The 23,704-nt window shown below is 49.5% G+C and overlaps 1 protein-coding gene across 2 annotated transcripts in view; it reads right to left on the minus strand.

Moving 5' to 3' along the window:
- CES1 (carboxylesterase 1) overlaps positions 1-20,280 on the minus strand; it is a 30,766-nt gene extending 10,486 nt beyond the window's left edge. Inside the window, exons 1-8 of one of the 2 annotated variants that reach the window (XM_019455907.2) lie at positions 20,147-20,280; positions 16,851-17,058; positions 13,051-13,195; positions 10,138-10,271; positions 7,594-7,747; positions 5,946-6,050; positions 4,870-4,974; positions 2,010-2,048 (exon numbers count right to left, since the gene is read on the minus strand). In XM_019455907.2, the coding sequence (XP_019311452.1) occupies positions 2,010-2,048; positions 4,870-4,974; positions 5,946-6,050; positions 7,594-7,747; positions 10,138-10,271; positions 13,051-13,195; positions 16,851-17,058; positions 20,147-20,201 (945 nt within the window). In that variant the 5' untranslated portion in view covers positions 20,202-20,280. The remainder of the gene's footprint in view (positions 1-2,009; positions 2,049-4,869; positions 4,975-5,945; positions 6,051-7,593; positions 7,748-10,137; positions 10,272-13,050; positions 13,196-16,850; positions 17,059-20,146) is intronic. The other variant, XM_019455908.2, reaches the window with a different exon arrangement.
- Positions 20,281-23,704: the final 3,424 nt, after the last annotated feature.

The raw sequence follows: 23,704 nt of genomic DNA on the forward strand, positions 1-23,704 counted from the left end.
GTATTTCCAGCTCCTCACGCCATGTGCCTGATTCCCCCCACCGGAGGGCAGGCGGCGTTGGACAGTCCCCTGTGGCTCCAGGAAACTGCATCTGCCCTGCAAGGGCCGATGAAGAGATGACGGGCCATTTCTGGCAGCCACAGAAGGGGCTCAGCGGGACCGGTGCCCAAAGCCTAATCCAGAACGGGCACGGCCTGGGAGGGTCGGATGTTGCGGCCTACTTTTTGCACAATGCCTGGCACACAGCAGTCACATGGACGTGTTCTGAAGGGATAACTCCATGGGGGCGAGGGCGTTCGTCTTGTAAGAAAGGTCAGCCTTTTAAGAAGGAAGTGACATGCACTGACCTGTGTTTACAAGGGTCAGTCTGCGGCACTGGGGGACGAGGGTGGGGGGAAATAAACGTGGAAGATAATCAAAGTCCAGGAGAGGGACAGAGGGGCCATGATCTGACGGAGGTGGCGTCCCACGGAGGCTGACAAGTGACACCAAGAACAACACGATCGCTTCCCAGTGGCTGCCCTGTGTGGGCCTCGGGCATTCCCAGGCTCGGGTCAAAATCCTAGGGGCGTGCTTCACCCCCCTCTTTCTCTTCTGCCCCATATCCTGTCCATTAGCAAATCCCACCAGCCACGACTTCAAAAATACCCAGATGCCACCCCACTGTCTCACCACCCCCTCTGCTACGGGCCCAGCCCAGGCTGCCATGACCTCTGGCCTTGACTACTGCAGCTCAGTGGCCTCCCATACGGTCTCCCGGGGCTGCCTACCCTTCCCTACCTTCAATTTCAATGCAGCAATCAAAGAGCCCTTTTGTAAAACCCAAGGTCAACTCACTCCTCTGTTCAAACCGCTCCCAACACTTCCTCATCTCACTTGAAATCAAAATCCAATTCCTTTAAAGGGACCACCCCCACCTCCCTTTCCTTTCTAGCTTCAAGCCTGTTCTCTCCTCCGACCCCCTCCACACCAGCCACACAGGCCTCCTGCCTCAGGACCTTTGCAGCTGCTGTTCTCTCTGCCTAGGATACTCTTCCTCCAGTTTACCTGACAGCTGCCTTCCTCTCTGCCTCCAGAACTTGACCCAGATGTCACCTTCTTCTTCTTGAGACTTCCCTAACTCTGCTATGCAGATTCAAACCACAGCAAACTCTATACCCATTTCTCACTTTCTTTCCCCCCATAACAAGGACGCTTTTCTGTTACTGTACTCTTCCCTCACTCCGAGGGCATTGTATCTGCTTTGCCTGTTTTATTGCTGTTTCCCCAGCTCCTAAATCAGGTCCTTTCACACAGCAAGTGCTACTTAAATCTTTGCTGAATGAATGAACGAATCTCCCTGAATGCTCGCAACACCTTTGAAGGCAGGTGCTGGTGCCCATCCCCAAGAGAGAGCAGAGAGCACAGGACTGTAAATGTTGCAGAGATAATGTCTCAGAACCTGTCAAGGTGCTGGAAAGTAGGAGGGGAGGAGGAAGGAGATGGGGAGGCTACTATGGAGTTCTGGTGTGGCTGGGAGGAGGGTGGTATATCCTCAGGACTGAGATTCTCAGCCCCTTCCAGACGGCCCCTCCAACAGTGTAGCTTGGACAGCTAATCAACCCAGCAGCCTCCTGGGAAAGGCGTGAGCTCCTCAGTGAAGGCTCCTGAAGAAATGCTTCATCCAGCTAGCTCCACGACCCCATGGTGGAAGTTTCTAGTCCCAGCCCTCTCCTGAGGGGAATTTCTGGGAGCAGGAAATGTAAACAAGAAGTGGGCAGTAGGCTGGGGCCAAGGGACACAGAGTTGGTAACTGGGAGCTCTGGATTGGGAATCAGGGAAACCTGTTCCAGTCCCATGACTAGTCCGCCTGGCTGCGTTATCCAGGCAGGTCACTGCCCCTCTCTGAGCCTCGGCAACATAAACACGAGGAGTTACCAAGAGCCCACAAGGGAGGGTTCATTCATTCCTATTTGACTAGAGCTTAAAGGTGTCAAGAAACCTGTAATCAAGAAACCAAAAGTCCTTACCTCTCTGGGGTCTCCATATAAATCAATACTGAAAAATTTCTGTGAAGACAAAGGCAGAGGGTGTGGGTGAGAAGGCTTCCAGCACAAAAGCCATGAGAGGTGAGCCAAAGGTGTCAGGTTCTCCCTCCTGGTGCCACCTTGGCTGGACTGAGAGGAAGTGGGCAGGACACTGGCTCCCCTGGGCAGGGGCACAGGTGTAGGCGTGGGATGGGGGAGGGAGGCGCTGGAGAAAACGTCTGTTGTTTGTGCCTGCCCTCCATCCATTTCCCCTACTTGTTTCCCTAGGCAACATGACCCCAGTATTCCTTTGGGGGACCTCCCTCTTCCTCACTCTCACTCCATAAATCCAGGCATCTGTATGTGACCTGGGGTGCCCCATCTCCCTGACCATAGAGATTAGTTCAGGTATGGGCACAGGCCCATGTTACTCCAATAGACTTTACCCCCCAAGTTTTTGCTGGAATTATTGTGAAAGTTTCTAAATGGATAGGAATGTAAGTCTAGATGCTGTTGCTATCTTTAACCTCCCCAGGGAACAAACTTGCCTGAGAGAAAAAAAAAAAAAAAGCTGAATGATAGGGCAGGTATATTCTTAATAATATCATATGTGCATCTGGATCCAGCCATGCCTGAAGCCTTGTATTCCTCAACTGTGGTTTAGTTTTCAGTTAGTTTCATGAAGATTTTGTTACAACACATTTCTTTTTCCACTCAAGGCATTTTGAGAGGAGTCTCCTCTTGTATAAGAAAGTCTTGACTTAAGCAAACTCACTGAAATTCACCCCAACCCATGCTCCTTTTTGCTGTATATTTGCTACACTGTAGCTAACAGGTCTCACTAGAATGTAGCAAGTGACCAGTAAGGTATTCTTTATTAGGGCTGTAGCCCTACCAGTCAGTGAGTTGTATGTCTGTGTGCCTGTGTGTGTGTGGGGGGGGGAGTGTGTGGGTGTGTTTTGGGGAGACACTCTATATCAACTCAGAAACATAACATGGGCTGTTAATTTCTCTGGGTTTTCTCAAAATCACCAAGTCTCTCCTTATAAACTGAGTCTTCTTAAGTCAATGGAGAATTGCTGAAATAAACCTACCTCTTTCCAGGAATCAGAAATAATTGTGTTTTTATTCTTTGAATGCACTGATCACCTTATTTGAGACTGAGAAACCAAGATCCAAGCCCCAAGGCTTTGGACGTTGGAGTTAAGCCAGGAAATAAAACAGAGTCCAGGGCCAGAGGCCTAGCCCTGGGGGGTCCGGGAATATCCTTAGAGGCTGAGGGTTCAGATGAGAGTCCAGGGGCTTAGGATACACCTTAGCTCACATTCATGCCCTTCTCCCACAGACGGAATAGTTCCCATTGGGCTTACATGCTGTATTTTCTGGGCGTCCTTGTGATGACACTGTCATAGCCATCCATCAGTCCTCAAATGTCCCTCCTCTGTGAAGCATCCCTACTGACTATTATGAATGTTTCCTCTCTGTATACTCCCATCACCCTTAACCCATGAAGTATATGAGTGTGTTTCTCCTTGGACAGATCCTCATAAGCAAGGACTGTATCTGATTAATGTCTGCAACACCCACCCAATTACCCTTCTCCATACACCTAGGATGGATGGAGGGAGGGACGGATGGATGGACAGATAGATAGATGGATGGATGTAGATGATGGATGGAGTCGGTCAATACAATGGCGTAAGGGTGAATCGGACGGATTGGTGGGTAGATCAACAACAACTAGGTGAGGGATGGATCATTGATTTGGGATGATACGTGAATGGTAAGTGAAGATACGTGCTGGTTGGATAATGTAGAGGTGACTGAAATGAATGAAAGTTAGGGATGGACTGATATTAAACTGATAAAAGAACATTGATGAATTGGACAGACTGGTGGATGAGTAGACAAATGAGATGATGGATGAATGGATGGATGGATGGTTGTTCTAGAATCACAATGGAGGCAGAGTCTCAGAAAAGCCAGAAAATTGGGCCACCACCGGGATATAATTGAGGTAATTTCTTTTTTTTTTTTTAATTTTTTTTAAACGTTTATTTATTTTTGAGACAGAGAGAGACAGAGCATGAACGGGGGAGGGGCAGAGAGAGAGGGAGACACAGAATCGGAAGCAGGCTCCAGGCTCTGAGCCGTCAGCCCAGAGCCCGACACGGGGCTCGAACTCACGGACCGCGAGATCGTGACCTGAGCTGAAGTCGGACGCTCAACCGACTGAGCCACCCAGGCGCCCCTAGGTAATTTCTAAATCAAGCAAGATAAATTGTGACAACCTTCCTTAAAATCTTTGTTCTTAATATCCCATCCTCAAAATTCAGAACAGTAGTTATCTCTGGGAATATGTAATGCTTAATTTCTTAAAAATACATTTGGAAACAAGAATGGGAAAATAGTAAGTTTTGATAGAGGTGAGAGATTATGATACAATTTGTTCATTGTGCTGTTTTTCAACTTTGCAAATGTTTGAGATATTTCATAATAAAAAAGAAAAAAAAGAGGGGCGCCTGGGTGGCTCAGCCGAGTGAGCATCTGACTCTAGATTTTGGCTCAGGTTATGATCCCAGGGTCATGGGATCAAGCCCAAGTTGGGCTCGGCATGAGCATGGGGCCTGCTTAAGATTCTCTCTCTCTCCCTCTGCCCCTCTCCCCAGCTTGCATGCGCTCTCTCTCTCTCAAATTAAATAAAGAAAAAAAAAAATAAAGAAATTCCCATTCATATCCAGAGGCTGACACTGTTCCCCAGGGGAGACACACTGTCCCAGGCAGGTTTCTAGGTCAAGGGGACTGCTGCAATAATGAAGCCTGGGTGGGGTGCTCACGTGGCCACGAGAATGGATACACCTACCATCTTCCGCGATATCTCCAAGAGCTCCTCTTCTGTCTTCTGGCGCAGGCAGTGAACAGTGACAGCCGAGGTGGTGGTTTTACACCCAGCAAAGAAAGCAATTTGCTGCAGAGATCACAAGGAACAGCAAAATTCAAGAGCCATGTCCCTTCCCTCCATCAAAAAAGAGCTGTTCTACCCCGACGTTCATTTTTAAAGACAGTGGTGGGGGAGCAGAGAATACTCTAGACCAGCAGGTGGGGGTCCTGGGTCCCGTCGTGCCAATTAGACAAGCTTTGTCCTTATTCCCCTGTCTCTGTTAAAATGGGCGTAACGATCTCCAAGCTGAGCGTCTAGAGGGAGGGAGTGCAGGGCAGGGGATCGGGGCGGGGGGTGGGGGCTGTAAGAGCATGGAATCCAGAACCACACTGCCTGGTTTCAGATGTCTTTTCAGGAAGCCTCACACCCTACACACTAGCTTAGGTGCTTCTTTTGGATTACGTTATGACATCAGACACCTCTGTTTTATTGCTCTTATCAGCTGAGACTTTATAATCTGTGTGATTATGGAATCATTAATCTGTCTCCTCCATTACAATGCAAAATTCATGTGGCTGTTAGATGTCTGGCTATCCCCAAATTATGTGATGAATGAATGAATGAGTGAATGAATGAATTCTCCAGGAACCCACCCCAGCCATGAGGCACTTAAGGAGGAGCGACTCCAGGCCCACATCCTGCTAATGGGTTCACCAGAACTGAGACCCTGAGAGACGAGACGTGGGGACAGTCCGCTGCCCACTGTGTGGCCTGGCAGCCCGCCTTGGCACACTTTGGGAGGAGTGCTCAGTGGACAGAGCACCATGCTGGCAGTCCAGAGCCACGTGCTCGAATCCCAGCTCTGCCCCGATCCCTTGTGGTCCCTGGCAAGCTGCTTCCACTGTCCGCCCCAGTTTGCTCAGTGGTAAAACTGGGAGGCTGGCTGCAACGTCTCCTCGCCCTTCCAGTTTCATGACTCTGGATGCCCTGGCAGGAAAGTCCCCTGAAGACTCCAGGGGAGCAGAGCAAAGGGTGTCAGGTGACCCAGGGTGACCCACCTGAGCTGCATCCTTCATGTCTTTCTTGACCAGGGCAGTAGTGAGGGCCACGCCACTCTCGGAGATGGCCCGGTGGAAGAGGTTCTTGGCCAGTGGAGATAACACCTGGCAGGAGAGTGGACGGAAAGAGAGTTTCTGCTTGTGTGGAGGGCTTTTCAAGAGCTATCCCATCCACAGCTCTACTCTGGCCCATTCCCTTGAAGACCCTGGCACTCAGTAGACACAGCAGGTCCTTGCCTGGCCAGGCCTGGTCCCAGGCCGATCCTGGGACTGGTTTCTCCAAGAGAACCTTAGCTGGAGAGAGCCAGCAGCACAGAATGAGGGGAGAAGGGGAAGTGTTATGATCACACTGATCATAACAATCAGAACTATCTAAACAATCTAAACTAAACAATCAGAACTATTTAAAGACACAGTTCTGATTCCCCATTTCCATTACTCAGGATTTATCCTAAGAAAAGTGATCATAATGTTTGTAATATAATTGGGAATAACCTAAGCTTCCAGTATCATGCAGTTGAGTGAATAAACCATTTTCCGTTCTTACCGTGGAATACTGTGCAAATCTATACCATGGAATACCATGGAATCTACAACAAAATGATATTAGTGGAAGAGTGTTTAATGTTCAGGGAAATGTTTCCATTATAAGATATGCTAAGGAAGGGTTTTGTTTAAAAAATCTTAGGTAGATAAATGATAGATCAATCAGAGATAGATGATAGATAGATAGATAGATAGATAGATAGATGAGAGAGAGAGAGAGAGAGAGGGAGGGAGGGAGAGAGAGAGAGAGAGAAACAGGGTAAGCGAATCATGGAGGAAAACACTAGAAAAGTAAGTGTCAAAATGTCCATGGTGAGCTTCCCTGGGTAATGGGGCTATGGATGACTTTTTTTTCTTTGGGTTTGTCTGTACTTTTCCTATTTCTCCACTTAATAAGATATAAAAACATTTCCTTCTGAGTGTTCCACAAGGAAACCAATACATACGTTCAAAATACAGTAATGGTGCTGACCCTCAACAGTGAAGGGGCTGGAGGGTGTTTTATGGCTCCCAGCACTTTGTCAGCTGGTTTCCATCCCTGCTTCTCTCAGCGGCTCCCCAGCCTCATTCCCCACACCTGGCCCCCAGGGGCCCCAGGAGCCCACACGGCTCCCCCATCCCTTCCCGTCCCCACTTCCACCACCCCTCCCCTGGTCACACACTCCCCCCATCCTGGCTCCACCTCTGCCCTGCTCTGAGCGCTCACATCCCCCGACAGGCAGACCTGGCTTCAGGCCGAACAGTGACGCTGTCCAACTCTTATTCATAATCCATGCTCACCCCTACCTTCCAGGAGAAGTGCAGTGAATCCTAATGCTAAGATGAGTAGGAAGGAGAGAGAGAGCTGGAGCTCAGCCACGTTAGAAGAGGAGGAATGTCGCCGCTGTGGCTGGGGCTGGAGACTCTCGAGGACCCAGGACACTAGCCTAGGCTCTGAGCCTCCCGGGGGCCAAGGAGAGTTTGACCATTAGCCCTCCCCACCATCTAACGCCGTGCAGAGTAGGGGCAGCCCTAGATCCAGATCTCGTAGGGAAAGGTGCCAACAGGGCAAAAAGCTCCAAGGAGTCTCATCAGTAGCCGTACCGAGGCCAGGAACACTTACGAGAATAGAGACGCTGATACCTCCTGCTGACTCTCCGAAGATAGTGACAGAACCCGGGTTCCCTCCAAAGTTGGCAATGTTCTCCTGGACCCAGCGAAGTGCGGCCACCTGGTCCAACTGACCCCAGTTTCCCCGGCTGTGTTCGTCCCCTGTGCTGTTAAGAACAGGGTGGGGGCGGGAGCACAGACTTCATGGCAGGGCTCTCAGGACCATAAATGGGGCTGGGGGCCCTAGGTGAGTCTTCTAGTAAAAGACTGGGCTTCCACAACCCTGACACAAGGGTCGTCTCCCATCTTCATTTCTGTAGCCTTGTTCTGTTGTAGGGCTCTACAGTCATTCAGCTGGGATCTATTTACTGAGTGTCTACTTCATGCAAAACACTGTTCTAAGAGCTAGGAGCACATCTGACAACGAAGCAGGCAAAATCTCTGATTATACAGAGCTCACACTACAGATCACACACAAACAGATAAATACAGAATATGATGTCAGATAGTAAAAGTATTCTCAGGAGAAATAAAACAGGGTGAGGGAAAAGGCAGGAGTGGAGCAGCTGGGTCCTATCTCAGATCACATGATCAAGAAAGGCCTCTTTGAGGTGGTAGCGTTTGAGTAGATACTTGAATGGATGAGCGCATAAGCCTTGCACATATCCAAAGAAGGGGAATGCCAGGCTGAAAAAACAGCCAGTGCAAAGGCCCTGGGGTCCAGTGGACAAAAGTAGGAGTGTCGGACATGCAGCTAGAGGGCTCTGTGGGCCTTGGTAAGACCTTTGATGTCATTGTTAGCAATGTGGGAATCCATTTCAGGGCAACAACGAGGTTCCATTTATGTCTTCAATGATCGCTCTGGCTACTGTCTGGATTAGACGTAAGCATCCAAGCAGCAGGGTTATAAAAGTAGGTGGTTATTACAATCCTCTAAGTAAGAGAGAGACACAGAGGGCTGGTTAGGGGCCATAAGGGCGGAGGCGAGAAGTGGTTGGATCCTGAATATATTCCGAAGGTGGAACCGAGAGGATTTGCCGACCCGACTGGATGTGGGGAGTAAGAAGAAGACAAGTCAAGGGTGCCCGCTAGTCTTCTATCTGGAGCAGGTGGAAGGAGGGGCTTCCAGTAGCCAACAGGAGGCACTGTCAGGAGAGTAGGAAAGTGCGGAGCAAGGAGCGGTGGGGGTCAAGGGTTACGTGTGTCCCCGTGGAGTGTGGGGCCCCTCAGACGTCCAGTGGAGATGACAGCAGGTGCAGGTACTGGTTAATGCCTTACACATCTGGATTTCCAAGGAGAGGCAGGGGCTGAAACGGGGAGCTTTGAGGTCACCCAGGGGGCCAGTGCAGACGGAGAGAGAGATACACATGGAGGTCAGAGGGTCTCGTGTGAAGAGTCGTGTGTGGATGCTGCCGAGGTTGGCCCAAGAGCTGTTGGGTCACTGGTGACCTCGGCCAGAACGCAGTGGTGTGTTTGGAGAGGAACCCTGACCGGGGTGGGGTGGGCAGAGGGCGGACTGGGAGGGGCCGCAGCAGCAGAAATAGCTAATATAGCGGTTTGACTGTAACGGGGAGCAGAGAGACGGGCCACGGCTGAGAGAGGAGAGGGGTCTCAATGATGGCGATTCATCCCGAGGCAGCACTCACCCGGGGTAGCCCTCCTCCAGCCCTGGGGGTCTTTCTTGGGAGCAGCCCACCCCCGGCCCACCCTTCAGCCATCTCAGGGTCAGAGGGACTGTGTAACACAGAGGTAACTGTGTCCTGCAGGGAAGCTGGTCCCTGCCCCATGGAGACTCAATCGGGAAGACACTTGCCTTCACTCATTTGGGCCAAATTCCAAAAAAGGAAACGGGAGGAGTGGGTCTGACATTCCTCCCAGGGGGGCTGTCCACTGGAGTCAGATGCACCGACAACCTTCAGCTCCAGACACCCGTTCCTTTTCCTTCACCCACAAGGATGCACTGAGTTCCTGCCCGGACCACGTTCCTTCCTTCCTTTCTCATGTGGTAGCCTCTAAGTGCCCCGCCGCATGCTGTCTCGATAGATGTGTGCAACGTGCTGGGACAGCACAAGTGAGAAAGAGAAGAGTATTTCAGAGGGTGTAACATTTGGGTTGGGCCTTGCAGGATGAATAGAAGTTCATCAGGTACCGGCGCCTGGGTGGCTCAGTCGGTTGAGGTGTCCAACCTCGGGTCAGGTCATGATCTCACGGTTCGTGAGTTCGAGCCCCACGTCAGGCTCTGCTGTCAGCACAGAGCCTGCTTCAGATCCTCTGTCCCCCTCTTTCTGCCCCTCCCCCCCAAAAATAAACAAACATTAAAAAAAAAAAAAAGGAAGAAGTCCATCAGGTAGAACGGGCATTCTAGGTAGAGAGGATACACCTACAAAAAGCTCAGAAGCAAGTGGACCCGTGTGGCTGGGGAAGGAGAAGATAGGTGGAGCCCAACTATGAAGGGACTTGGATGCTTCACTAGGGAACCTGGCCAAGATCCCCTTGGGGGCTGACATGATCAGAGCTGAATCCTTGCATCCTTGCTTTGGGGGCCAATGTATCTTACCTGAAGTATCCCCAGATGCCCAGGCGGTACTGAATGGTCACCACCACCACATTTTCATGGGCAGAGAGGACCAGTCCACTATAGGTTGATGCTCCGCCCACCATCAGACCCCCTCCGTGGATCCACACCATCACCTGGACGGGAGGGAAGCAACCGTCCCGGTTAGAGGAAGCAAAGCCGGGAAAGGCCTCAACAGGTTATCTGGTTTGGTCGCCTACCTCTTGACCGTAACCCAAGGGGGCCGATCCCTGAAGTCCACTAGTCCCCAGCAAAGTGGGAGCAGGCAGGTGCTCCTTTCCTCTGTGCTCCCAACCGGGGCCTGGGCCACCACCCTACTCAGTACACCCTGGCTGTCCCTTCCTGGGTCCCCAGCTCCAGTGTCACCAGGCTCTTCACGCTGAGAACTTCTTCATGGGGGCAGCCGAGGTTGAGAGTACCACGTTCTCCCCAACACCCAACACTCCCATTGTCCTCGGACTGTTCCCACAGCCCTGCACGCCCTGCCTGCCGCAGCCCTGTATTTCAGCCTCATCTTACTTACCTCGTGTGCGGTGAATTAAACGGCTCTGGCACATGAATGACTGTCTCAAGAAGCACACGTGCCCCCAGTGGGATTTCTTTCAAATACACCTTCCTTCTGCCTCCTCTGCAACCCCAAATCCCACCCATCTTCCAAAGCCCAGCCTAAAAGCCACCTCCTCCAGTAAGTCGTCATTCGTTTGACCGATATGATGTGAGAACCTACTATGTGCCAGGGACCACGATAAGCCTTGAGGATGAGGGTAGACACGGCCCTTCATAATGCTCGGCTCTGGCATGTAGGCTCTCACACAGCCAGGGAGTAAGAGTGCTTGAAAAATAATATTGTAATAGTTTTATTAATAAAAAAAATTGGGGGTGGGCACCTGGGTGGCTCAATCAGTCAAGCATCCAACCTCGGCTCAGGTCACGATCTCACAGTTGGTGAGATGAAGGCTCGCATTGGGCTCTGCACTGGCAGCACGGAGCCTGCTTGGGAATTCTCTCTCCCTCTCTCTCTCTCTGCCCCTCCGCCACTGTCTCTCTCTCTCTGTCTCTCTCTTTCTTAAAATAAATAATAAGCTTAAAATTTTTTAATGATTATTTATTTTTGAGAGAGAGAGACAGAGCATGAGTGGGGGAGGGTCAGAGAGAGAGAGGGAGACACGGAATCCGAAGCGGGCTCCAGGCTCTGAGCTGTCAGCACGGAGCCCGACGTGGGGCTTGAACCCACGGACTGGGAGATCGTGGCCTGAGCCAAAGTCGGACACTTAACCGACCAAGCCACCCAGGTGTCCCCAAAAATAATAAACTTAAAAAAAAAAAAAAGACTTTGTAACACTAAGTGCCAAGTACCATTCCATGAAGTAGGGACTAATGCTGTCCCGTTAACAGGCAAGAAAACTGAGGCATTTAACCCGCCTGAAGTCACACAACTAATAAGCAGCAGAAGCAGGACTTGACCCACCCAGTCTGGCTCTGGAGTTCATCTGTTGAGCCACCCAGCGCAGTGTGGCCCCCAGCCTGGTGCAGTGGGCTGGCCGTTAGGACAGGAGTAAGATCTTCCCTTCAACTCTAACTAATGCTTCAGGAGTACTTGCCTTGTACACTCACCAGCCACTGAGACAAAGCTTGACATGCGTCATCGAATATGTGACTAATGCTATTCTAAGGAAACAGAGCCAGGTCTCTCTGCTAGTAAAAGGCAGAACCGAGGCTTAAGACCAGACCCTGTAGTCCTGTGTCCATAAGTAGGGGTCCTCCCTCTGTTCCTCCCACACCTCTGATCCCTGCCCGCCTCTGCGGAGAGGGACTGAGTTTGCAGTCATCTGCGTGAAGGCTGAGGCAAGGGCTGGTCAGTAGTGACTCGCTGAAGAAGCTGGTCAATGTTTGAGCATCGCAGATGGAGCCATCCTCCACAGTAATGGCTGTCTGGTGATGGCTTTTTTGTCCCTCCTTTGTCCTAACCCCAGGTGTAGCTATGCATGGGAGGGCACGGAGTACGTAACAGAATGGATGAATGAATGAGTGAGTGAAACATTGTCCCATCTCACTGAGCTGAGCATATACAGTGCTAGTTTCGCTCACAAGTCCACAGATGCCGTCTCCCCACTCCAGGGCATCATGCCAGGTGTGCTTCTGGGAGATGGCTGGGTGCTAACATCCCCACGCCTCTCCACCCCAGGGAATACCTCCTTTTCCAGGAGACCTTCCTCCAAGCTTCAGCTTGAGTTTGGAAGCTGCCCCACCTCTAGGCCTCTTTTATTGTGGAAATGCTGACTCATGGGGTCATAGGTCGGTGCCAAAGACAATCAAGGAAGGAGATTAGCTACAATAAAATCCCAGAAATTTGGCCAGAGGCAAAAGAAAGAGCTTCATGGGTTGCCCCAGGCTCTTCCCCTAACATCTCTCAGGGGACCCTGCAAGTTGACAGAGGAGCATGTTAAGTGCTGAGGAAAGGCCACCCAGGCTCACTTTCTCAGTCTGTGCCAGGGAGCACTGGTTTGAGACTCAGAAGGCCTATGCTCTCATCCTGCCAATCCCCCAGCGTGATCTCCCCTCCCCCATTCTGGACCTCAGTTTCTCTACTTGTAAAGGAAGGATTGGGCTGGTGGCTTAACTCTAAGAGTAATCATTCTTGTCCTTCTATCAGCAAGAAACAATTTGGCAAAAATCACAATGTGCATGACAGAGGCACAGCAAACTCCCCCAAAGGCCCCGTGTCTGTCACTAGGGGAGACTGAGGTGTGGCGAGCTTGTGTTTCTTGGGGTCATGAGGTCTGACCGTGGGAGGTAAGGGAAGCAGGGGGTCCCTGAAACAGCCCCCACCCAAGCTGCCTTCTCGCTCTTCTGGTCTACACCGGAAGACCCGCAGTGCTGGAAGCTTCTGCTTACCGGCAGCCTGTTCTTCTTCCTCAAGTCAGCAGGAGTGTAAATATTTAGGTACAGGCAGTCTTCGGAAAACTTGAGAGGAATGTTTTCCTTCCTGTTGGTAAAGAGGTCGGAGAGCACCTGCCCTCCCACTGCATCCTGGGAACACCTAGGGAGAGGACAAGAAAGAGGAGCTTGTGAGGTTCACCCGGAGCCGAGCAAATGCCTTCTGCGCTCAGGCCAGGCCTTGGGCTGGTGGGTTTAGGCTGATAAGTAAAGCTGTTCTTACTAGGCTGGAGACATTGGAATGGTTCGGAGACTCTCTCAGGAGAGGCGGTGAGGGAGAGTCTGGGTAGGGGGCCTGAGGCTCACTAAGGTCTCCCAGGACCATGCACGGTGAGAAGCACCTCTGCCCTTCCTGGAGGCTTTGAGGTGCCCTGGGTCAAGGAGAGGAGGCTGCCAGTATGCTGACTGCCTGGGAGAGGACTGTTTCAATGCCAGAGGAAACAGTCCCAGAAGCATCCCAGCTCTCCGTGTTCCAGGTAAGCGTGTCCTCTACCAGGTGAGCATGTTCTAGTTCATGGTAGACTTCCATAATCCCTGCAAAGTCACTCACATGGCAGGCATTTAAGGACCACAACAGCTCAGGGGTGAAATGTGTGTGGGGCCATATCAGGAGAACTGTATTCCGGTCCTGCCTCCCTCACTAATTTTCTGGGAGACCCAGGGTGAATCCCTTGCCTGCTTTGGCTTGACTCTGCCAGGTCTCTGTGAGGGAAGGGATTTCTATAAGGGCCTTGCAGGGGCACCTGGGGGGTTCAGTCGGTTAAGCTTGTCTGACTCTTGATTTCAGATCAGGTCATGATCTCGCTCTTCGTGAGTTGGAGCCCCGCGTTAAGGCTCTGCACTGACAGCACGGAGCCTGCTTGGGACTCCCTCTCTCCCTCTCTCTCTGCCCCTCCCCTGCTTGTGCTGTCTCTCTCTCAAAATACATAAAATAAACATTAAAAAAAAAGAAAAAAAAAGGTCTTGCAGCCCTGACATGCTAAGAATCTATCCAACCCAGACAAGCACTATTGGTTTCCCTAATAACAGATCTTAAAGCTCCAACATAGATTAAAACTGGTAATATTCATGGCCCTCCCAGCATGCCAGGTGCTGTTTTAAGCACTCCTTATGTACTAACCCCTTTAATCCTCCCATGACAAGCCCATAACATAGACTCTATTACTATCCCCATTTTACAGTTGAGAAAACTGAAGCACAGAGAGGTTAGAGAACTACCCAAGGTCACGCAGCCGGAAAGATCTGTACTATGTAGTGCATTATATTTCTAAGGACATAATAAGCAACGCTTCTGGATCTCAAGGTACCAGAAGGCAGGTATCACTGCCCCCCGCATGTAAATTAGGTACGTGAGGCACTCGGATGACATAGCTATCAAGTGGCAGAATCAGGGCCCCCAACGGTGACTTCTTAATTTCCACCGTAAGGGAACTTTCTCCTGATCACCAGAACAAGGAGCTTAATAGTCATAAAAGAAGAAAATCAAACGTCAAAAGAGAGAAAAGAGTTCAACGTCACTAGTGTTCAAATTAATGGGGAATAAATAGCAAAATTATATATAACTATAATGATAATAATAATTATTATTATTTTGCCTATCCAACAGCCCAAAGGTATTTTTTAATAACCCCACGCATTGCAAAAGTTCTGGTGAATGGAGGTGTTCATATATTAATAGGAGGAGTGTGGTTGGAACATTTCTGGAAAGGAATTTAACAGGAGGTGCATACTCTTTTACTCAGAAATGTCATTTCTTCGAACTTATCCAAAAATATTCATTGGTGTGCATAAAGATTTAGCTGCGGGATATTCATCAGAGTGTTATTTATACTATCAAAAACAACTTAATGACCCCAAATAAGAGATTGGGTAAATAAAGTATGATTCAATACTCAATGTAATGTAGCTATTTCTATGTTAGGCTATGATATTTAATGACATAGAACAATGTTCATGATATATTTATAAATGAGCAAAGCAGGCATCTAAACTACCTTTATCGTGTGAGGTGATATTGTTTTTTATCATAAGAAATATCTATCTGGCCTCCATCCTATTTCTGGAACAGACTCCCTAAAACCTCTGGCATCTCCTCTGTGAAGAAAACAGCAAAGATATTTTTGTTGTGTTAATAAGGTGACTTTTGATCACACTTCAGATGGGAGCTGGTTGTCAGGTAAATGAAACACTTATTAAAGGCCTGGAACTTTCAGTCCTGCCCCCTGGCCTCTGGGGAGGCAGGAGGGGCTGGAGGTGGAATCCTGGCCAGTGGCCACTGGTTTCATCAATCATGCCTACATAACAAAGCCTTCCCCAAAATACCCACAGGACAGGGTTCAGAGAGTTCCCAAGTTGTTGAATCAGAATGTTTTAAGGCCACCGTGCCAGAACCCAAACTCTAGAAGGACACAGAATCTCCTTTGTTTGGACCTCACCCCACGGATCTCTTCGTTTAACTGTTGATACATACTCTTTAAAAACCTTGTAATAAACTGGTAATCTAGTGAATAAACCAGTTTCCCGAGATCTGTGACCACTCTAGCAAATTAATAGAACCCAAGAAGGGGGTCATGGGAACCTGTGATTTAGAGCCAAGGTCACAAGCACAGTTGACAGCTTGGACTACTTGTGATTGGCATCAGAAGCAGACAGCAGTCTTGTGGGGCTGAGTCTTTAACCTGTGGGATCTGACACTATCTCCGGGCAGAACAGTGTAAGAATGATTTGAATTGTAGGACACACAGCTGGTGTCAGAGAATTGTTTCTTGATGTGGGGGAAAAGAAACCCACGCGTTGGAATTCAGTGCAGAATCTTATGGATTCTATTTTTAATGGAGAAAATATGCAATAGATAAAAGACCAGAAAAGCAGAATCTAGAATGTGAACAGCAGTTCTCTCTATGGCGGAATTGTGTATGATTTTCATTGTCTTACCTTTACTTACCTGTGCTTCCTCCTTTTTCTGTACTGAGTATGTTATTACCTTTGCAATCAGGAAATAAACATGCATACATTTTAAAAATACTTTAATGCTTATTTATCTTTGAGAGAGAGAGAGAGAGAGCGAGCAGGGAAGGGGCAGAGAGACATGGAGATACAGAATCCAAAGCAGGCTCCAGGCTCTGAGCTGTTAGCACAGAGCCCGACGCGGGACTTGAATTCATGAACCTCGAGATCATGACCTGAGTCAAAGTCAGATGCTTAACCGACTGAGCACCTTTGGTCAGGGTGATTGGGACACACCAACCACTGCTCTGCTCATGACTAGGTACTTAGACACACCTGAGAGTTGAGAACTTTCCCAGTCAACTCCCCTCAGGACTCCCCACCCACAAACCTCCTTCACCCATCCTGCTCCCCCATTTTAGCAAAGTTTGAGACAAGAGAATAAACAGAATCATTACAGCTGATCTCCCTCACTGACTCAACTTCTAATTCTTTCACAAGACATTTATCATATTCTAACATAGTACATAATTTATTAATTTGCATATTTTTTGTTTGTTATCTAACTCTCCCTGCTCGAATGCAAGCGCCACGAACATAGGGATAATTTTCATGCATGGATCCTAGGAACCCAGAACATGCTCAATAAACGTTTGTTGAATAAAGGGCTCTAGAATGCTGTGAGTTCTGCAAGGTTTTTAAGGATCTACAACAGCTCAGAGATTTCAGAACAAAGCCACTCAGGGTGTCGCCTTGGCTCCTTCCTGTATCACTTTGAGGCAAACATTCCCATTGAAAAGATGCCAGCTTACATAGGAGGGTCGGAGGTGGTATTCTTCACGAAGTTCCATGGCTCTGCAGGCTGTGGTGGAGCAAACCTCAGGGATCCAAGAGGAGGCCTGGCAAAAGGGATTCCCAGGAAGACGGCCACAGGCTGTGCAAATCCTTCTACGCTGACGTGCTTGCCCAGGACTTTGCCTTGAGAGGTGTCCACCACAGGAGGTGAGGACGGGTGCCCTGCTGGACATCCAGAGGAAAGAGAGGAAAAGTTTGACCTGGACTGCAGGTGGGTTTTCCGCTTTCAGCATGTGACCTTGAATGAGTCACTGAAACCCTCTGGGCCTCAGTTTCTTCTTTGTAAACAGCCCCTTACTCGGGGCTATCTGGATTGGTATTGGTATTGGAGGTATAATACCATCGAGTAAAAAGGAAATGCAAGAAAAAGAGCTGCTGAGAGGATCAAGCCTTTTGATTCCACCCTTAGAAGACTCTAGAAACAGGTATCCATTAGGACCCAGGTGCTGAGCTGCATGCTGGCCGAGAGGATGAACAAGAGGCACTCCCTCCTCTCAGTGTCTCTGAACCTTGTAGGGAGAATGAGTCATAAACACACCTGACTCCACTCAGAGGGAAGCAAGGGGGTTGGTGTCCTGAGAGAGGTCCCAGTGAGGCCCTACAGGAGTCAGAAGAGGCAGGGGGACCTTCTGATTGGTGGCATCATGGGGACAGTGAACTTGGAGCTGAGACTGGCAGTGGGAGAGGGGGACCCAACAAGCAGCAGAGGGGAGAGTGGGGATAAAGGTATAAAGCAGAGAAGAGAACGTGCCTAGGCGAGGCTCTGAGAGCAAAATGCAAGGCCAGCCTGAGGAAGAGCGAAGGCAGTCGCTGGGGAGCCGGTGGCAGCCTGTAACGAGTCAGGTTCAGTCCTGGGAGGGCCTCAGCGCCAGCCTAACAGTTGGGCCTTCATTTAGTGGGTAAATGAGAGGCAGTGAACAGTCTAGGAATATGCCAGAGTGACCCAATCAGCTTGAAGGGGGTTCTTCTGGAGGCTCTGCACAGGGTCGTCCAGAGGGGAGACTGGGGGTCCGATTCCTACCTGTTCCACCCTTGTTGGGCAGGCAGTTCTTCCCCACCCAGCTGCACCCGTCTCCCTGAAGCTTCCACCCCAGTCCTGGTTTCTTTCTGGATTTGCATGTGCAAGTGGCCGCTCAGACTCTTGATCACGGCCCATCCCCCAAGCAGCCTGTGTGTGTAAATTTCTCATCTGAAACCATTTCTAGCCTGGCATCCTTCCAATTGCTCCCTTTTAGGCATAGACCAAAGGCCAACTTCTCCCTCAAAATGTGAGGGCAGAACAGAAAAGGAGAATCCAGGTTTGGTCTTATAGGAGAATATCCAGTGATAATCCTCAAGACAGATGAAGTGGACAGAAGCCCAATCGGCGAGGGTGAAAAAGGGGGTGGATGGAGGGAGAGGCATAAGGGTTATGGTAACAGGAGCAGTGCGCACTCGATGTACGACGTAAGTATAGATGTAATGTTTGTATGCTGAGCGCTCACTATGTGCCACGTGTGCATTCCGGTCCATTTCCCATTTATCTTTACAATATGCCCATTTTACAGATGAGGAAGCTGAGGAAATGGAGGCAGCCAGTATGGACTTTCTGAGGATGGAAATGGGATGGCCTTGCCAGGGGGTAACCGGCAGGAAGGGATAGATCCATTCCTAATTGGGTTCTTACTCTGCCCTTATATGCAGTTCCAGTTTTCTCACCGTGTCCCCATCAGAATGAAGATAAAATGCAGATGAGGTCTGGACCCTCACAGTTCTGATGGTCACAGCCCTGGCTCTCAATTCATGAACCACAGACAGATTCCAGAGCGTGATTTTCCCGTTGACCTTGAGCAAATACGTTTCCCTCCCTTGAGTCTGTTTCTCTGCCTGTAAACGGGCGCAGATGCATTCGGGGTCCCGTGCAACACTCTTGTGTTATCTCGCGTTTTATTTTGTGTATGCTGATGCTTGACATCTGGGGCCTTGCTGACCCCGGAGGCACTGCCCCTCTCAGAGGGAGCCAATTCTAGAGACAGGAGCCAACTTCCCTTTGGGCAAGCAGAACCCGTACCCCTACCACCTCCTTATGGGGCTCTCCCAGGCCAAGCCATTACCATCCTGCCCTAATCACTCCAGGGCCAGGTACCCAACAACAGCCAGCCGCTCTTGTGCCTGAGAACTCCCTGAAATTGGTTCGTTTCCCAATCCTAAACTTGCTTATCCTGTCTTACCTCTTCCTTCCCCTGGCAACTACGGTAATTCCCCGAAATTCCTTCCTCCTCCCTCTTCCTCCCACCCACCCTGAGCATCACCTTGCCCTGCGACATGGTGGTGGCATGCCTCCCCCTCCTGGGAACTGTGAGTAGCCAGCTATTGCGGCTGGCTGCTGATCTGTTGGCCTTAACATACCTCAAGTTTTCTACAACCGCACTACATTTGAAAACAACTTCTTTATTTAGGAATCCTTTATTTGCACTCTCCATAGCAGGCACTTTTTAGAAACAACCTGTTTTACCTTTCACAACAGCCTAATGAGGTAGGTACTGTCATTCCCATTTTAGAGAGGGGGAAACCGAGGCACAGAAAACTAAAGCAGGGCGTCTAAGGACACCCAGCTAGTAATTCAAACCCATGCACTCTGGATATACAGTCCATCCAGGCTCTCTGTGTGCCAGCCAAAGGTAGATTATTCCTATGAAATCTTTCCGAAGTCGAAATGGCATGAAGTGAAGAGCAACCCCCCGCCCCGCCCCCCGCCCACCTCTTTTTCTGCAAGTTGCATCAGGCCTCTTTCTTTTTTGAAAAGACCTACGTGAGTACAGTAACGGAACAGTGAAGAGCCTCTTCGGATTTCTCTGGGTTACGATAACAGGTACCAATATAGGTCTTTCCTAAAAGCAAAGTGGCTTAATGCAACTTGCAGAAAGCCACGGGTACTCTTACTACTCTTCCAAGCCACCCTCTATGATTCAGCCATACTCAGACAAATAATCAAGCGGAAAATAAACGGAGTCTCTGAAACCCTCATCCATGAGGCATGAGGTTAGCTGGGTGCCCTCCTGTGCACACAGCTGCAGTCTCAGGGTGCTCATGCTCCCCTGCGTCTCGGGTTGGCGGGGCCCCGCTGGGTCCCAAGCGCGCCAAGTCTGGAGGGCATGCGCTGCTGCGGAACCAGTCCTGCCACACACACCCTTGCCCTCATGCATCTCCCCCACCTCGTGCCTGGACAAGAATTTCCAAACGCCCCTCGCTATTTTGTTTCAGAAGGACTCACCCCAAGTCATGGAAGTGGTGAGGGAGGTCAAGACCAGAGCTAAGAGCCACATCATGGAAGGACTGCAGCTGCAGAGCCTCAAGGTGTCCACGACGCTTATAGAGGCTGTGCGGGTACCACCCCCTGGTCCCACTCCCGCCCCCACCGCTCTGTGGCTCCACAAGTGGCAGGGCCTCTAAGCCACACCCGCTCAGTTTACCCTCTTCGTCCAAACTGCCAGGACTGCCTCTCCGATTACAGATAGCCACGGACTCGTCCAGCAGCCTGTTATATAAGGGTTTCTGCCTTGCAGGACTCTAACCTCAGTGTACTCTGGGTTTCACAAGCAGGCATGAACAGTTGGATGCCTGTAGAGAAGGAGAGAGAGGCTTTAGTCCAAAGTCCTCAGAACAAACTTGAAAACTTCTAGAGCAACTGCCAGCCTCACAGCCGCTCAGCTAAGGAACTCACGACAAATCTCTTAGCTGCCTGGGCTTCTTTTCTATGGAGTTCTATGCTGTCAAGTTTGGAAGCACCTTAAATTCATCCGGTTTCCCTTCTGATGTCTAAATTGACTTTACAATATTCTCTCCAAGTGACTCAGCTTCCTATCACATACCTCCAGGGTCAGGGAACTCACTACATCTCCAGGTGGGGATCTTTGGGCAGACAGCTCTTACCACAAGTGAACTCTTTCTCTCCCTACTCCCTGGCTCTAATCATGCATTCATCCTTCCTTCCATTCAGTCATTATTCCATCTATTCATTTATTCTCCATTTACCAAAAGCCTGGTGCTATGCCAGGTGATATGGATACAGAGATGAATTCAAGGGATGTTCCTTCTCAAGGACCTCACCATGGAGTAGATACGACACCGTGGTGTCGGGGAGAGTGGATTACTGCACATTGTGGAAGCACTACAACAGGGGGATACAAAGTGCCCTGAATATACCTGGGAAGGTGTCATGTATCTGCTGGGGACACAAGTTAGACGCTCAATGACTCTTTCACAGGATTATTAAATGTTCAACAAAAGGGAATTTGTTAAATACAGTCTGATACAGCTGGCTAAGGAAATATTATGCATGCATTCACTCAAACTAGTGAGGCACACAAGGACAGACAGTCATGATCTATTGCAAAAGGGGCAAAATCAGGTTATGAAATAGCTGCGGCTGCTTTAGGATATAACTGAGTAGTTCCTCAGAAATCGAACGTAGAGTTACCATACCCCCAGCGATTCCACTCCTAGGTATACCCAAGATCATTGAAAACATATCCATACAAAATGAGACACAAAGAAAAGCATTATTTGTAATACCCCAAAGCGGGAACAACCCGAGTGACCATTCAACTGATGAATGGATAAACCAAGTCTGATCTCTCCATACAATGGAATATTATTCAGCCATGAAAAGAAAGGAACCACGGATTCTTGTTGCAACAAGAACTGGACAGCAGTAGGCCACATATTATAGAAGTCTATTTATAGGAAAATTCCAGAATAGGTAAATCCATCGAGACAAAAAGTAGAGTAGAGGGTGCTAGGGGCAGAGGAGGGAGGGCATAAGGAATGACTCAGAATGGGTAGGAGGCTTTTTTGTGGAGTGACGAAATGTTCTGGGTTTAGATGGGGGGGGGGTGTGAATATACTAAAAGAACACTGAGCTGCACACTTTGGAAAAGGTGAATTGTATGGTCTATGAATTTTATTTCCATACTAATACCCCATTTTAGTAAAAACAGATCTTTGCGTGGGAAAAGTTCTGGAAGGTTATACATCTAATTTGTATTACCACAGCCATTTTCCTGGCTGCAGTATCATGTTTTTACTTCATATTTTCCACTTCTATTCTTTCAGGACTTCATTCGACAGAGATTTATTGAGAGCTCTCTGTGTGGCAAACGAGGCGCTGAGCGTTTTGTATTCTGTACCTCACTCAGTTCTCAAAATTAACCCCGTGAATTGATTCTATGATATCCCGGGGCTCAGCAGGGCAAGGAACATCAAGTACAGGAAGAGCTGAGGGTTGAACAAAAGCTGCATAATGTTACAGCCCATATTCATTTTTTTTAAATTTTTTTAAAACATTTATTTATTCTTGAGACAGAGAGAGACAGAGCACGAGTGGGGGAGGGCAGAGAGAGAGGGAGACACAGAATCTGAAGCAGGCTCCAGGCTCTGAGCTGTCAGCACAGAACCCTATGCGGGGCTCGACCCCATGAACCATGAGATCATGACCTGAGCTGAAGTCAGATGCCCAGCGGACTGAGCCACCCAGGCACCCCTGTTACAGCCCCTATTCTTAACCATTCTGCTGTGGTGTCAAAACCTTGTTGACAGACTGACTGTGTTGGTGCCCTAAGCACATGCTTGACTTGCCTGTGGGTAAGCTCCGGTAGCTTCTCTCTCCTGGAACCGTCTCTACCTCCACCCTTCAAAGCACCCATGACTCCCTGCTGACACCTCCTGGGCCCTTAGGCTGCCTGGAGGGATGGCAGGTTGAAACCGGTGGAAACAGGCTCTTGGGACAGGTAGCCCGGCAGCGGAGGCGTTTGCTGCTGGCTCTGACTTGCTGTTGAGAAGTCGCTGTCCAGCCAGAAATCGCATGCCCCGATCCCCCTGCATTGAACTGGAGACATGAGATGTCAATGGACAGGAAACAGATGTGGAGGACAGCTGTCTTCCGGCTGGTGCCTTGAACAGGCAGCCGTGCCTTCTCCAGGCTGACACTATTTTCCTGGTGTCATCTGGCAAGGCTGCCCTTGTCCAGGCCAGACCAGTATTGACATCTGAGAAAATTGGGCAACCAGCAGCCATAAAGCACATGACACTCAGGGAAGCTCATAGGTTCTTGGCCAAGGCCACAGGTTATAGCTGAAATGAAGTTTCGGGAGACTCAAATTCAAAAAAGGATATTAATTTTCACTCATTCTAGTCACCGTGGCAGGACAGTGTGGGGATAGGGGTGAGAACATTGTGACAGCAGTAGAGTCAGTCCCCAGAGGTGATTGCTTCTCTGAAGACTGACCTGGGCTGGGGTTCCTCCCTTTCATCCAGGAAAGAAACCTGAGTCCTAAAGACCACCCTAAGAAAGAGGACCCCATCTCTATCCACATGGGACAATCTGGGTTGTCTTCCTGAGCAGACAATAAGCCTCTTTCTAATCAGCAGAACACATGCGCACACACACACACACACACACACACACACACACACACACACCAGTTAAGGCATAGTCATTATGCCTTTTGACCTGGCCAGCTGGTCTTTGCAGCCTGGAACACAGCCCTGGTTTTTAGCATAAAAAAATTCTAGGATGCTGTCTTAGCAAAATACAAAAGGTGGGGATGAATTATTCTCCCAGTCCCACTTAATCACATGCCTGCTTGTGACACTGGCCAATTCTACAAACAGAGGAAGCCATTCCCAGACCTTGCCATGTCTGGCTGCAGTCTGGAAGCCCATTTCTGGCTCGCGATGATTCTGCACAAGTGAGGCTGGAGTTCACAAAGGCTCATGCCAGAACTCAATTTTGCTTAATGTTTACGCTCTCCTTGCACCACATTAGCTCTGT

Source organism: Panthera pardus, unplaced genomic scaffold (assembly GCF_024362965.1).
Source record: "Panthera pardus isolate Hobbes unplaced genomic scaffold, ASM2436296v1 HiC_scaffold_18, whole genome shotgun sequence".
Taxonomy (NCBI): Eukaryota; Metazoa; Chordata; class Mammalia; order Carnivora; family Felidae; genus Panthera; species Panthera pardus.